Source organism: Cupressus sempervirens, chromosome 8, assembly GCF_028749045.1.
Source record: "Cupressus sempervirens isolate cs-2001-9-10 chromosome 8, ASM2874904v1, whole genome shotgun sequence".
Lineage (NCBI taxonomy): Eukaryota > Viridiplantae > Streptophyta > Pinopsida > Cupressales > Cupressaceae > Cupressus > Cupressus sempervirens.
The window spans coordinates 142,599,953-142,616,716 of record NC_143125.1 but is presented as its reverse complement, the minus strand read 5'-3'; the positions used below and the strand labels follow the sequence as shown (position 1 = coordinate 142,616,716).

General features: G+C 36.3%; 1 protein-coding gene across 2 annotated transcripts; it reads right to left on the bottom strand.

Moving 5' to 3' along the window:
• Positions 1–470: 470 nt before the first annotated feature.
• On the bottom strand, positions 471–16,149 carry LOC149541954 (uncharacterized). 2 transcript variants are annotated; one of them, XM_089797003.1, is made up of 4 exons: positions 15,889–16,149; positions 14,754–15,516; positions 2,026–3,045; positions 471–1,312 (listed from the first exon to the last, which is right to left on the bottom strand). In XM_089797003.1, the coding sequence occupies exons 3-4, from the start codon at positions 2,844–2,846 to the stop codon at positions 808–810; spliced, it is 1,326 nt and encodes a 441-aa protein (XP_089653129.1). In that variant the 5' UTR covers positions 2,847–3,045; positions 14,754–15,516; positions 15,889–16,149; the 3' UTR covers positions 471–807. The 2 variants fall into 2 exon arrangements, with proteins under 2 accessions (XP_089653129.1, XP_089653128.1); XM_089797002.1 differs by lacking the exon at positions 14,754–15,516.
• Positions 16,150–16,764: the final 615 nt, after the last annotated feature.

Sequence of the window (16,764 nt, the reverse complement as noted above, 5' to 3'; positions counted from 1 at the left end):
CTATGGTGGAAATGCAAAACCTCAAAGTTACCACTTGACCATAATCGGCAACTCCAATTAGACTTGGAAAAAATCATTATTGTCCATAACATTGAATGGTGAGACATGGAAGTGTAAGTAGTTACAACATAATTATTTTCTCATTCGAGTTTGATCAAGAGAGGAATGAATTCCTACGATGACTAATCAACTTGGAAAACTCTTTGATACTAATTAAGGACACTTTGTCGCAGGAATTAACTCTAGAATTCTACACCATTGCTCTTCCACAGGGAAATATCAGGTGAAGCAATAAATTGTGGATGTAGTGTGTTTGGTCCTAGGAATCAAATAAGCGTTTGTTACCTTTTAGTAATTGACCCAATAAATAATAAAAACCTTTTTGATGTCAATTAAAACGTAGACTTCCAATTTTGATCAATTTAAGAGTCAATACAAAGCAAGGAGTAGGAAATGTAAAATATATCAAGTTTAGCAAAGAAAAGTGTTTTTGGCATTAAGCTATAGAACAGAAGCGCTAGCTAAATAATCTATTTACAATGAATAGATATACATACATATACATGAGCTGCCAAAAGAATCCATGGCATACAGTGCAACAATATAGTATCTATCATTTTTATACAATGGACAAGAGATTTATTAAAAATCAAACAAATTGTAACTAAAACTAGCCCCTGCAAAACTACTGGGAAGAATAGCAAACATTTGCGTCACAAAGACGATCAGACACCAAAAGACTGCAATTTGATAGACGGCAAGTTTCACACAAATTGCAATCTCTGCCAAATGCAAACATACCACAGGTCATATACTGGGAAAAATCCATCCCATGCTCCATCCCAGGATAAGGCCAACACTAGCAAGGCTTAAACCAAGAGCCACTGCAAGAGCCCACGAACCATTCCTCTTTGAATGTGATTTCTTGATCCTCTTGTAGCGTCTGCCCTGGTAATTTACCAAGCAACACTGGTCCTGGTTTGTTACCACTTTCTTTCTCCTTGAGACTTCACGAGTATTACAAGTTAGACTACCTTGATCTTTTGACTGCAGGACTTTGACTTGCCATCTGAGCTTTGAATTCTCAATCTGTAGCACTGCCAGCCATTGCTTATAGAAGTTTCTATGTGAAGCTTCCCTGATAAGCAATGATAAAAGTTTTTCATTCTCCAAAATGACAAGTTCAGCTGTTTTCTCCGCCTCTCTAGCCCGTGTCTGTGAACGTCGCAGAGCTTCCAATATGTCTAACTTGATGCTATCACTTTCAGTGGTTTCTGTGTTTCCATCTGAGCAGGACATCCTATCATTACATCTGCCCAACAATAATGATTGGCTCAATCCATCAGAATATCCCGACAAAATAAAACAATAAAAATACTCAAGTACTTCTGAAACTTTGGGTAAGTAAAATCAAAAAAAAACTTTTTGCTGAATCATAACAAGAGAAATACTCAACTTAACTATATCTAATAAGGCTTTATGAACGGCACATTTCAATTGTTTGGGCAACCTTGAACCAGGGTTGTATAAATGGAAAGGAATTTGGAAATTATCTAGTGCAGCTGTTCTTTGGTCCCTTAGACTGATTTGGTCTCCTGGATGTCATTAAAAGCATTCATTTCATACAGGTTTTATGCGTTTGTATAGGACTCATTTGACAGGTTCTTAACATTTATCCCAATAAGAAACAATTTGGACCAAATAGACATATGGAGATATACAAGAGTGATGTCAACAAAACCTAAATTGTAGAGATCTTCCAGTGAAAGATACAAAAGAAGCCAGGAAGACAATCAACTATACAAATCAGAAGGGATTAAAATGGGAATACAGTTTGGCAATGTGGCCAATCACCTATGTTCTCATTTTCCCACGAAATATGTTAGATGCTGCAAAAGATGCATTCTAGTGCTTGTAAGAAACAACATCTACAAAGAACAAAGTGCTTCCTCTTTTTAATCTAAATTATACTTAACACTATCATGTATCATTTAAGGGAATACAAGTTAAGGCATCCCAGCTCACCTTGGCATTGTATCTTGGAAATGATCCGATGACACTGTACGGACAGCCAATGATTCATTAGCCTCAGAAACAAGAGAGGGCAGGGATGAAAGTCCAGAAGGTTGCAATGAGTACAAAGCTTTTCCTTCGAGACCCATTGATGATCCACCTGAAGAAGTTTTGGCATCTCTGTCCTCTGGCATGGAAGTATTTGCCTCTTTATATTTACCACTGCTTTCTAAAAATCTGCAACCAAGCCATACTGATTGTGGGGGAGGAAGATCACAATTTTGCAAGTGCTCAGCAGACTTAATTGCAACAATTGAAGCCAGCTCTCTTTGATCTGCTTGACGCCATGCAATTCGACCCTTATCATAAGATTTAGTATTTGTGGACTGAAGATAGTAATCTATGGACCTTTCAAGCCCTGTACCATCAACCAATTTATTCTTTCCCAAGATTTCTTCCCAACAATTATCCACTACTGAAGCCATATGAATATTATGTCCAGACTCCTCCAGTACTTCTACAGCAGGATCATCTTCATAGACTTCTAACAGGTGGGGCATTGTTTCTTGATTTTTTTCACATGTCTGTACATTAGAGCACTTAGCAAGCTCCAGGTTTGTACATAAAGGAATCGGAGAACACAGTTTGCCTTGTCCACAGCTGTTATGGGTGGCCTTCAATGCTGAGCATTTAGGACTGTTTGATTGTAAATTCTCTTCAGTTACATCTGATTTTTTTCCATCCATATGTTCGCAAACAAAGTTCTTCTCTATATTCACATCAGGCTGAAACTCTAACCACCACCTATGGTCCAGTGCAAAGCTAGGGTCCATACCAATTGAATTAAATGTAATCACATAAAATAGCAAAGAGATTTATTTTAGAAATTAAAAGATCCGATCTCAAATAGAATATATGGGTAACACTGGAAAGCATGCAAAAGCTGTAATGTCTTATATGAATCTCACGACAATTCAAAAAAGCTTCCCAACAAGATATCGGCAGCAAGTATTTGAGATGCTTCCCGATGACCTGAATCCAATAATCAAAACAAAATAGCTTGAGTAATCAATCAACTGCTCACTCTGAAAAAGAGTTTGAATTAAGTGTTGAACTTAACATCAATGAAATGCCACAGTTTATTCATAGATTTTGTTCATTTAAGGGTTATAACTACTTGAACATAACCAAGTGCGGGACCTTTAAGCTTAAAAATCATCAATCTCAGTTCATGAATAGGAATTTCAGATCAAGGATATAGTACCATTTCTCTTTTAAATGTTTGAGGGCTCAATAGATGCTGTCTCCAAGATATTAAAAAGTTTAGTTGTTTTAAAGGCAGCTTAAAAAACCCTCACTCCTCATGACAAGAGAACAAATATTTCAATAATGAGCACAAATATAAATGCTTCAGAAGTAATTATTGATCAAATATTTAGAAATTTCAAATTTGGAATACCCAAAGAACTGACCTTACATTTAACAGTGAAACAAATCTTAGTTATGGGTGGAAAGATGTTACATCCCAATTTTTGACCTAATTTAAAATGTTCATATAGCCATTGAGGTTCACATAAAGTCAGTTGACAGTTAAATTTCTTATAATCCTGTGAAATGGTATGATGGTTAGTCATTATAATTTCATATGAAGATAACATGCTAGTTGATTAGTTATCATAAATTCATAGAATTGAAAAGGCGGTTAGCCATTATGATTATTTATGATTAAATAACTTGTTATGGTAATATGATTTAACTGCAGAGAATTTCCTTGTAGGAAGCACGTCGAAGGGGTGGAAGTATTGTCAGAAAAGAATTGGGCACAGGAGCATCACCATCACTGGGCAAATGGGTATGAATCGTGAATCACCATAGTTGAGAACCTAGTGACTTGAACATCAGTATACAATCGTGGAACTGCATGAGCTATTAAATAAATAATTTAAAACATAAAATAATTTGATGTTTTGAATGATCTTTCACCATATTATTTTAATATATGTTCACCGACAACAATATATACCTATATACGTAAACATAGATATAAATATAAAGTGACACCATAATATTATTTTCTTTATAATAAAATGATGCCACCTCATTAATATATCTATGTATACGTAGATAGATATAAACCATAATACTTTCCAAATTATAACCTTCAATCTTCTTCCATCTTTTTATTCTTTTCTTGTTTGAAAACCGATTCAACACTTGGCACATTTATTTGGCGTCCAAGAGCCAATATATTTCCTTTATGTTATGGCTTCTTGGAAGCCAAGGATGTTAGTGTAGTTTTTTTATTTTTCCTATTTTGCTAGGTTTTTCCTACACTTTTAATAATCTCACTTAGGTTAATAAAGCATGTCTTATTAGGTAAATGGTTGTGAGGTGCCACCTTCCTACATGTGAGCATCTATTAGCTATCTTAGGAAGATACTTTGTTATCTTTAGTCCGATAGATGGTTGCTCCTCATTGGTTGGTGTTGCCACCTCCTCCCTCTTCCTAGCCTATATAAGCATGCTACTTGGCTTGTATTTGTATCTCTTGTTTTTGCACCCTCTTAATGCTATTTTGCTTCCAGCATTTGCATTACTCTCTTGGAGACTAACTCTATGATGCTATTTTGATTTTGTATCATTTGCATTCATAGTTTAGATATTTACTATTTGCACTAGTTTTCTAGGTTATTAATCTTTTCAGATTCTAACATAGTATCAGAGCTTTTCTATGTGCAAGAGTAGATTTTAGTTTCCTTATTTGAGAGATTCGGGGGGCGCAAATAAACTTTATTGTAGTTTTTTGAAAAACGAAGTATGCTCTTCTCTTGCATCTTTGGATGATCTTGAGAATCAGAAAAGTTTTGACAAAAACAGTTTTTCTCTGGGGTTTCAATCTCAAATCTGACAACCAAATTGCATATTTGGAGTTTTCAATCAGTTTTGCAGGTTCCAGCATGCCATTGATGGACCTAGGAAGCTGATCTAGCATTTGCATGTTATATTCTGGTTGTTGGGGTCGGTTTTTTATTTTTGGAGCCGTTTTTTACTGTTAAAGGCATGTAATTTACACTACAACAGCATCTTCTGTACATCAAAAAGAAAAACGCTTTCTGGGTTTTGTTCTCAGCCCCGAAAAACCATTTGGGTATCTTTTAGATTTTGTATGCAAACTGTATATTTTGCAGAATCGAGCATGCAAAGCTACAGCCATACCCCTCTCCGTTGGCAGTCGCAGATTTGAACGCAGTTTTCAAATGTCTCATTCTTGCTCATACGGACTCCGATTTTGATGATTCTTGATATGAACTTGGCTATTTTTTTGTGCTCTATCCACTAGTGGAGTTTTTTTTTTATTTTCATACATGAATTCTTCAGAAATTGCAGATTCTCAGCCGTGACTGTGCACAATTCTCATTTTGGAAACTTCGGAGGATCATAACTTTCTCATACGACCTTGTATCGAGGCGATTCTTTTTTTGAAAGTGCATGATTTTTCGAGTAGATCACAGTGGTGCTATTTGTTTCCTTGATTATTGTGCCCAAGCTTCACTTTTAGCATATGCTCTTCATGAGGAGGCCCTGTGGGTTTTTCTTCCATAACTTGAGCATACAGACGTATTTTTTCGATCCGAAAAATGCGTTGGAAAGCTGGTTCTGAGACGGAGATGATGGTACAAGTTTTTTTTATTTTTGCTACAGTCTGGTTGCCTATTTTGGCAGTCAAAGCCAGATGTTCTATTTTTTCTTCCAGGAGCCATATCTCGCTTTTTCAGACTCTTTTCTGGGCTCACCAGATATCGTTGGAAAGCTGGTTCTATGAGTTATTCAGTTGCAGAGGTCTTTTATCAGATTCTGCTCCAGGTTCTTTCTCCTTCGAGTTTTGCACTTTCGCACTCTGACGGATTACTTAGATTCTACAGGTCTTGGAATCTCTTCTTCTGTTCTTTTGGCTCACTCTTCTTTCTAAATTCTGAGCATTGTATGCTTCTATTTTGTTGCATTCCTTTTTTTGTAAATGCACTGAGATAAAGTGTCTGCTTTTGCATATCTAGGATCTTGTACACCTTGTGTTTGTTTGTACTCGCACTCAATTATAAAGTGCCATGGGGGGTCATGATGTTTTGCCATTTTGTGCTCATCCACCTTTGTCAAGTGAATTTTTCTTCCACGACATTAGCCCATGCAGTGTGTCGGTGACACCGCCCTTTATCCTGTGCTTGTACTTCTATTGCACTATTGGTGTTCCTGATTCTTCTTCTTGCAAATGTTTTTGGCATCGCATTTCAGTGTTCCTGTCACCCCTCTCCCTGTTCAGCATTATGGGGGGGTTCACTTGTTGTTCTATGCTTCTTTGGTTGATGGTTCGTGCCTTCTATTTCCATGGAGGTTCTACAGATCAGCATTTTGACAGAGTTTGCAGCTTCATGCTTCAGAGATGCTTCATGCTCTTTTTTGTTCCTCTCTTTGGGACATTTCCTAGATTGGAGGCTTAGTTTCTTTCATCTAGTTCTTTTTCTTGTATTGGGTACCTAATCAGGCCTTGTTGTCGGGACCCATTTTCTTGCTTTCATAGCTTTGCTAGGTTAGCATCCACCTAAGCTTCGCTTATGGGGGGGTGTTAGTGTAGTTTTTTTATTTTTCCTATTTTGCTAGGTTTTTCTTACACTTTTAATAATCTCACTTAGGTTAATAAAGCATGTCTTATTAGGTAAATGGTTGTGAGGTGTCACCTTCCTACATGTGAGCATCTCTTAGCTATCTTAGGAAGATACTTTGCTATCTTTAGTCCGATAGATGGTTGCTCCTCATTGGTTGGTGTTGCCACCTCCTCCCTCTTCCTAGCCTATATAAGCATGCTACTTGGCTTGTATTTGTATCTCTTGTTTTTGCACCCTCTTAATGCTATTTTGCTTCCAACATTTGCATTACTCTCTTGGAGACTAACTCTATGATGCTATTTTGATTTTGTATCATTTGCATTCATAGTTTAGATATTTACTCTTTGCACTAGTTTTCTGGGTTATTAATCTTTTCAGATTCTAACAAAGGAGTCACATTACTCATTGTATATTATGAAGTCAAGGGAGGTGGAAGATTTTCATATTTCAAGCACTTGACTTCCATGTTATTACCTATCTTCTTCCATAAATCTGATCATGTTTATCTTAGCACCGATATCATTGCAAATATTTTTAGTGGCCATTGCAGTTTCCTTTCCACGATTTCTTAGTTATACTGATGTTCTGTATTTTAACATGAGCAATCTTTTTACTGGTATTTGCGTTCAAGATCTCTCCTGCAAGGAGTGAGGCGAACTGAGTAAGCGTCAAACAAGACATCATCTTTTCTCCATATTATATAAGGTTATGTGGTTAACCAGAACCCAAGTATTGTAATATGTTTTCTTTTATCAGTTATTATTGCATTCTAATTATACAGCAGTAAGCTATAGTTTACAACATGATGCAAATCATTTTACTTAACATCACAGGAGTTTACCTTCTCTAAATTAGAGTTGTTTATGGCAAGTAAAAGCCAAAAAACCATGTATGAAATGATGATTTATTTATGCCACTGGAGTTAGAATCAAATGATATTTTACTGCAAGTCTTTAAGAACACATTTTTCAAATCACAAATTGTGATAAGCTGGAAACATATAATAGTCATGAATCAGTTGAGGACCAACGAACAGAGTCGATTGCTTTGAGATTCAAACACCTAGGACTCACCCGGCTATTAGTCAAGGAAAAGGGTGAAGAGGTAAGAGAAAGGAATCTATAATAACATGAAACAAAATTAGATGTGACATAACAATGTTTACCATTTTTAAAAGGAATCATTTAATGGCTCATGCATGATCATGTTTATTGTATTCTCCTGTTGTTAAGTCGAGTGGTGTGATTAGATACCAGGATGCTCAATGGCCGACAAGGTATTCCATGTCTATTCCCAGTAAGGAGGGTCTTTCTCATTAGAGAATGTGTGGGGATAAGTTATGGTTCGAGGTTGAGTGGTAAAGCCCCTGACAATGTTTCCCCTCTCCACAAGATGTCGAACGTGCATCAGATAAAGATAAGCTATGCATTCAAACGTTTGTCGGAAACATGTATTTTTTACTTTTATGATATATATTCAAGTAGAAGGTAAGATTAATTAAGTTGTATCATCGTTACAATTATTTCTTTAAATGAAAGCAACTCTTATCATCAATATAACTGGCAACCAATTAGATCAGTTGATCTTCTAACTGAACGTGGAATATACTTACTTGCGAGAGATAGATTTATCTGATGGATTGTTATCTCAATCTTTTATTTTTAAGAATAATGATTAAGGGCATATCTTCTAATCTTATGTTACTGCCACAGTGAAGCAATCGGAAGAAAAGAAATGATACAGTGGTATCTGATGCCCTAAATGATCCAATGGTAATTGATGCCGAGTATGATACAGTGGTATCTGAAGCCCTAAATGATATGGTGGTATATGAAGCCCTAACTAATACGGTGGTATCTGATGCCCTAAATGATCTAATGGTAATTGATGCCCTAATTGATACAATGAAGCATCCCTACATTGATTTTTTTCGGATCGAATTCCATAGTATGTAGATTTTAATTTCCATAGTAAATTTATTGATGGTATTTTCAGATGTTAGTTATGAGTTTTTTGTTTAAGTAATTGTAACTATTAATCTCATTCACATGAACATAACTGATATAATTGTCTTCCTATGAAGATGAAGTAATAACTGTATTTTTTTGATATGTTAGTTGTTAATTAAGACCCAGGAAAAGTGGATGTTACAAAAGAGGTGAGCAAAAATCAAGTGAATACACTACAAATTTAAACTGAACATCAATCCTCTATACAAAGGTATGATCCTCTGTTCCTAGTTCCCTGAAATCGCACAGAAATTATTGATAATATGTGTCCATAAGAATGATTCCCATTTAGAACAGATAAGACTACTTAAGACATCTGGAGTAAATCAATTATTAAATCAACTTTGAGAGTCATTCCTCAAGAGAGTTAAATTTCACAAGTTGACAAATGTTGGTGGACACACACATGCAAATAAAGACACATGGTTAGAGATTAAAATAATTTGGAATTAGAAAGTATAATATACAATCCATGAGAAATATAAAATTATGGTGTTGAGCAAATACAGTTTTCACCAAATTGGAAGCAACTGTCTGGACTCTGAACAGTAAAATGAACAGTAAACACTTGAACAATGATTGTTTGATATCTAAGACACTTAAACATGCTCATTTCTAGATTTGATGCAGTAGCATTCTATATTGAGAAAAATGAGCATTCTTCTCTCCAAATATAACACTGGCTCATTTTTCTTTCTTGGGCAGCACAATTGTTGTAAGTACTATGCTGCAAAAAAGTTGAAACATTTATATTAGATATATATTTACAAGTTAAATGATTAAAGTCAGTGAAACCAGGAGATGTGTCTCTAGTTACCTTAGGATATATTTTGAAGATGTAGAGTCTAGACATGTTTCTCATATCAAAAATAAGAAGGAAAAATTCCCTGCTAGCAGAAGATGCCATTCTGCATCCCCATACCTATATCTAGTGCAGTCTTCTCACTTGAATGGACTATTTTATTTTTCTGAATTTACATGTACTTGAATAGTGGCATCTCCCAGAACTGTGCACCCACTGTCCCCATTCCAGTACCCATCTCTTGTACCTGTTGCCATCTCCATCCCATTTACCATCCCCAAACCTGTCTCCTAGCGGCCATTCTCAAAACCCTGAAGAATAAAATAGTAATTTCTCTCCAAAATATAAGTCAACCTAATAACACATCTTGGAGATGTAGACATGTTTACCATATAAGAAACAGGAAGGAAACATCCTCCAGTACCAGAAGATGCCATTCTGCATCTCCATGCCTCTCCGTTGTAGTTACTTGACTTGAACTGACCCTCCTATTTTCTTTTACTGTATCTGCATGCATTTCAACAGTCACATCTCTCAGTTAACCTGTAACTATTTTTTTTTCAATTGTATCCCCATCCCAGTACCCATCTTCTCTATCTGTTTGTGCTTTGTAGCTGCATGAGAGATCATTCTCTCCAGTGTGATGGTAATGTGTTATTGGCACTCCTTCATCTTCAGTTATCAGTTTTTCTTTTTTCATATCAGGAGTTGGAGGTTATTGCAGTGTGCTTCTTCCTTTCGTCAGGTTTCTCGTCTTATTTCTTATCTGGTATCATTAGACATGACACTGTAGTGCTTCTAAGTCAGCATGATGCATGTATCACCATTTTGTCTAACAGTGGATACCATTGAGTATGTATTCATTTGTGCTGGTTGTTTTCGTCTTATGCTTTGAGTGGTTAATATGCTATCCCGGGAGTTAAAATTTAATGGCATCAGTTCCTTTCTTTGGTGCCATGGATGATTAATTGTAATGCCTACCAGTTCACCTTCGGGTGTGTCTCTTCAGTATTGGGTGGCACTTACCGTTATGAAAAAAAACACAAAAGTGCAGGATTTCGGTATCGTCATGTGTGTTAAAGCATTTGCATGTGTCTATTTTACAGTATTATAAGTGTTATAACTTCTGCAAAGTTTATATGCTCGACAGTGTGCAAGCGACAAGGTTGCATGGGTACTCGTACCCACACCCCTGGTACTCGTACCTACGTACCCAAGTACCGGGTACACGTATCCCACGTACCAGGTACTCGGTGGAGAGTGTCATAGCTAAGGACCTTGATTAAGATTCTGATTTTTTTTTTTGGTTTTTTAATTTTTGTATTAGCTTGTTGTTTATCAAACTTAATTCAATACCAAATCAGTTTGAAACTTTGATACTCATTAACAATTTACTTTATCACTGTTCAAGTCATAAGTTTACCATTTGCAATATGTCATTGTCATATGATTTAGGATCTTCTTGTTCATGTTTAAAGTCTGGCTTCTTTGTTATGCATCTAAGCATTTATCATGTATTATTATTTCAAACATATAGCAAATCTGAAACTGAAAACAATACATTACATTTGCAAACTTTATCACTGTTCTTGTTTTGAAAAACCATTGTCATGACTCATAATTTCAGATTTTTTATAAATATAAAAGTATAATTTTTAAATAAGTTTGACATACCCAAGTACCTCCGTCCCCTATTATGAAAAATACTTTAAACATTAAACATTCAGCAATAGCATATGTATATATATATATATATATAATAATTTGACTTATGGCTCATATTTTCAAATTTCTTGTTTTGAATGCTCAATGTCATGACTCATGACATATATTTGATTTTTATATTTTCTATAAATTATTAATTACATAGAAAAAAATTAGGCATACACACGTACCCCCATCCCCTATTTTGAAAAATATGCGTCCCCGTACCCATCACCGTACCCATTCCCGTTCCCGTACCCACGTACCCATGCAACCTTGGCAAGCGACATATTATTTTATCCTGTGAATTGAGAGGCTGTTTTATTTTCACAATCAATAGATGACCATCTAGTGCTTACGTGAGGAGATTCAGATTATTTATAATCTGTTGTTTTATCAGTGATTCTGAGACTTTGTAATTGCAGGGTTATTGATTGACTGTGTGAAGACATCAATCATAAGTATAAATCTTGTATTTGATTTGCAATCAAAATAAAGGATCTGTCTTTTGGCATGGCTGGGTTTTTCCCTTGAGTAGGAGGGTTTTCCCAGGATAATAATTGTGTCATCTGTTATTATATTTCTGATTACTGCATTTGTATATTCTGGCTCTAAAACTTAACATAGTATCAGAGCAGGTCTAAAGAAAAGATCGAGAAACAGAACTCTTAAACCTTGAGATATTCGATTTATGGTGAATATTCTTGGGCCATCACAAGTTATGGACAGGTCTTCTTGGTTCAGTTATGATCATTCAAGATTGAGGATTGCTCATGTTTTCGAGAGGTATTATTTAAGGAGTTGTTCACTGGTATTCATTGTGTGAGATAGTATGCATGCAGTGCTATGTTCATCATATGAATGCTGGTCTGAGGTTATTGTTCAATATTGTTAAAAGAGATAGTTGTGCACTGTCCATAATTGTGTGCGTGTTGAAATCCCTCTTGAGGAAGATTAGGCAACAAAGAGATAAGTATTCTATAGTTATACCTTTGAATATTGATCACGAATTTTTGTTCTCTTTATAATAGATTGATTTTATAAATTATTATTGATCTCTATCAGTTAAATGGATTAAGAAGTAACGAGATGATAAGAGATTTCATGCAAAGTCATGCAAGCTGAAGAAATGAACAAACATGAGGAATCTGTTTGCAGTCATAAGACTGAGTTGATGGCACATAACCCTGTTGAAGAGGGAGAATCTATACAGATTTTCAATGCAATTAGTTTCTTCAAGAGGAAGAAATGACATTCAGAGGGAGACTACTCAACTGCAGAAAACAGATTCAGAGGGAGCTTGAGTGGCAGATATAGAGTGCCATCTCCTTTGCAGAGGATTGGCAAGATTGTGTAGCAGTGTGACTGCAAAAGCTCTTTGTTGGACAAACATTGGAGCCAGTTTCCTAGTATTGTGATAATCAAAGCTATGAGGATGCTGCCCCTTTTGATAGGAGTCTCAGCAAAGAGGGAGTCTCAGCATTCAGATGATATTTTATGTTAATAAGTTCTCTGTGAGAGAAGTTCGAGGCGAAATCCCTTGTTATTGAGTTCTTCTCTGTGAAAAAATTCAAGGTGAAATCCCTTGCTAATAAGTAGTTCTTTGCAAGAGAAGTTTGAGGTGGAATCCCTTGTTAATGAGTTCTTCTTTGTGAGAGAGAGATGTTTGATGTGGAATCCCTTGTTCCACCCTCTAGGAGTAGCTATGGTGGATCCACCCTCTGGGAGTAGCCATTGTGGAAGTCGTGTGTGTGACTCCATGACTTATTTTTGTGTTTTCTATTTCACCCTCTCAGAGTAGCTATGGTGAATATTGTTATGCTGAGATAACAATTTTATGTTGGGAAAATCTGTGATGAGATTTTTGTTGACGTTCCTTCTAGTTGCAGCTATGTGATCTTCTCATGAGATGACATATGAATGATCTCTCTCTCGCTAAGAGGGAGTGTTAGTGTTTTGCAGCAGCGCGAGAGATCATTCTCTCCAATGTGATTACCGTTCTGTGTTATTGGCACTCCATCTTCAGTTATCAGTATTTCCTTTTTCATATCGGGAGTTGGAGGTTATTGCAGCAAGCTTCTTCCTTTCGTCGGGTTCTCTTCTACTGTTCACTGAGAAAGATGGTGACTAGGCATCGTATTTGTTATCTTCATATTTGTTATCTAGTATCAATAGACATGTCGCTGTAATGGTTCCAAGTCAGCATGATACATGTATCACCATTTTGTGTAACAGTGGATACCATTGAGTATGTATTCATTTGTGCTGGCAGTTTTGTCTTATGCTTTGCGTGGTTAATATGCTATCCCTGCAGTTAACGTTTAATGGCATCGGTTCTTTTCTTTGGTGCCGTGAGTGATAAATTGTAATGCGAACCTATTCACCTTTGGGTGTGTCTCTTCAGTATCAGGTGGCACTTACGATTATGAAAGAAAAGACAAAAGTGCGGGATTTTTGTATCGTCAAGTGTGTAAAGCATTTGCATGTGTTTATTCTGTAGTATTGTAAGTGTTTTAAGTTCTGTGAAGTGTCTATGCTCTGCAGTGTGCAAGCGACATATTATTTTCTCCTGTGTATTGAGAATTTGAGTTTCAATTTCACAATCAATAGATGATCATCTAGTGCTTATGTGAGGAGATTAGGGTTATTTATAATCTGTTGTTTTAGCAGTGATTCCGAGACTTTGTAATTGCAGGGTTATTGTTTGACTGTGTGAAGACATCAATCATAAGCATAAAGCTTGTATGCAATTTGAGATTAGAATTAAGGATCTATCGTTTGGCATGGCCGGGTTTTTCCCTCGAGTAGGAGGGCTTTCCCATGATACTAATTGTGTCATCTGTTATTGTATTTCTGATTATTGCATTCTTATATTCTGGTTCTAAAACTTAACACCTATTCTCATCTCCATTCCATTTACCATCCCCAAGACTCTCTCCTAGTGGCCCTGCCTTAAACCCTATTGAATGAAATAATAGTCTCTTAGTGCAAAATGAGTCATTGCTGGCATCAGATATTATACATAGAGCATAGCAGGTGTAACAGACTGAATATTATGTTGTACAGCAAGTCATGCATGACCAAATTTTAACAGAATGAATCCTGCAGCAAGTCAAGAAGAAAAATATCATATAGGGATAAAACGATCTGCTCCAAGAAGACAAAATAAAAAATGCATAATTAAGGCCTCAGGCCAACATGTTCGCAAGCTTCTGGTTATTGTGATGACAGAAACACATCACTCACTCTATGACAATGAAGCAATGGTCCCACGTAGAAAGTCTAGCCGAAATTTCTCAGCAAGTGCTGCTGAGCAACATTAGGAAACATTTTAAGCAGTAGCCGAAATTTTTCAGCAAGTGCTGGTGAGGAACATTAGGAAACATTTTAAGCAGAGGGTCCCATTGATTTTCGAATTCTTTTCTAAATGAGAAATTTTAGTAAGAAATGAGGATTTTTCAAATTCAATTTTCAAACCATAATTTTTATTTTTATTTTGCAAGATATGACAGACTTAAAAGTGCCTAAGCTAGTGGAGGGAACTTTAGCCCCGTGGGCACTCACCGCTACTCCCCTGCCAGCTTATATTTTGCAGCTATATGGGCTACAATTTAACAGAGAAATATTGATTTAGCTCTGTCGCTGTAGTTTTCAATCCCCTCGAAACTGCTCTGGGAGTCAAAACGGGGTCCCAGGCGCATCCCATGGGAGGGCATCCTGATGTGCATATGTCAACTTTCAATATTCTACGTTTCTTAGATTTGAACTTTTATGTTCTTAAGTCTAATCCGGGCTCATCAGTTCGTGACCCGTCTGTTAGAAACCATACTCGCTTCATTTCGCTATGACAGATCCTGATGAATTATGGCCCAAAATGACCAAATTGATCGAAGACGGTCAGCCTGAAGCTTCTTCAGAAACGGTGTATTTGTGATTGGAAAAGACCAAACTAAGATGGCAGAGCTTGGGGTACCGAGAAGATCCCTTTAATAATATTTCAGTGTCACATATGGCCAAATTAATCGCAGTCGGTCAGCCTGAAGCTTCTTCAGAAACCATGTATTTGTGATTGGGAAAGATCAAACTAAGATTGCAGAGCTTGGGTTCCGAGATCATCCCTTTAGAAACATTTCAGTATCAGATATGGCCCAAAATGGCCAAACTAATCGAAGTCAGTCAGCCTAGAGCTTCTTCAGAAACGATGTATTTGTGATTAGAGAAGACCAAACTAAGATGGGAAAGCTTGGGTCCCGAGAAGATCCCTTCAAAAACACTTCGGTGTCAGATGACACTAATTGCCTCATCCGAATCCCTGTATGGTCCTCTCCTAAGGACTTGCATAAGAGTAAAATAAATCCAGATTATTATGCACCAACATGGCAATACGAATACAAAATACAAATACACGGATAAGATTAGAGTCGATATCCCATTTCTAGGCACGCCTTAAACTTTGGAGATGTCGAAAAGAACAGAGCAGCTAGATCTTAAACCTAATCAATTTAGGATCCTATATTGGAAATTTGATACTATTGCCTCAAGCAATCCCCAGGTGCCCAAAAGGCCTAAAACTTCTTACAACACACAAATAAGGCATGCCCAGCATGCAGTTTTTGAATTTGCAGGCAAACAGAAATCAGCAAAAACATATATCAAAATTATGGGATTTGTTTTCCAGACATAGGAGAGAATAGATTACCTGCTGAAGTCGCAATTTCTCTTGAAAGTTTTGCCTTCTCAGACAAACAAGTTCAACAATTCAATCGACCAGAAGTATTTGTTGATGATAAACTGTCGTGAACAGCTATTGAACAACATTTGCAGAGTAAATGGTTATTGTTGAACAAGCTAACCAAAAAGGGAGAACAATTTTGCCTTTCAAATTTTCCATGCCTTGTTTTGCACTCAAGTGTTTTTGTGCAAAATAAGGCATCCCCCGCACTTTCGATGCAGTCTTCACAGATTTACGTGCCCAAAAATCAAGGTTTACTTAAACAGTACGCAGCTTCAAAAATCAAGGTTTACTTAAACAGTACGCAGCTTTGGCGGGGGAAGGGGAACGGCGAAGTTCTGCTGCTATCATCGTGCGGTCATGATTTTACAAGTTGCAATGACGTTAAGAAATGGGAATATCTGTGATCGGAAAGACATTGGTAACATGAGTTAGGCCTTAACCAAATCTCTGTGTTTTTCCCTCAAATTGTCTAGTGTTTTTGAATATTTCCAGTCAGTCTGAACATAAATTTTGTAAGCACCTAAACCACACTAAGAAACAAGAAACAGTAAGCAAAATTAAAAAGTTTAAATTTGGGGACAGGCTAATTTCCATTCAAAATGTATTAAAGACAAAACAAAGTCAAACTTTTTTTTCCAAATTCATGAAGATCAAATGCTAAATTTTTTAGAAAAGTCTATGATATTTTCGATTTTTTGAAAATTGGTCAATTATACAATTTGGAAGAGGATAGCCGTGTACCAAATTTGGTAGCTATATTCATTAATCCAAATCATTGATTCATCATTAGAATGAAAAATGCTAGAAAAACTGTTAAATAACATTTTCATATTTTGAAAG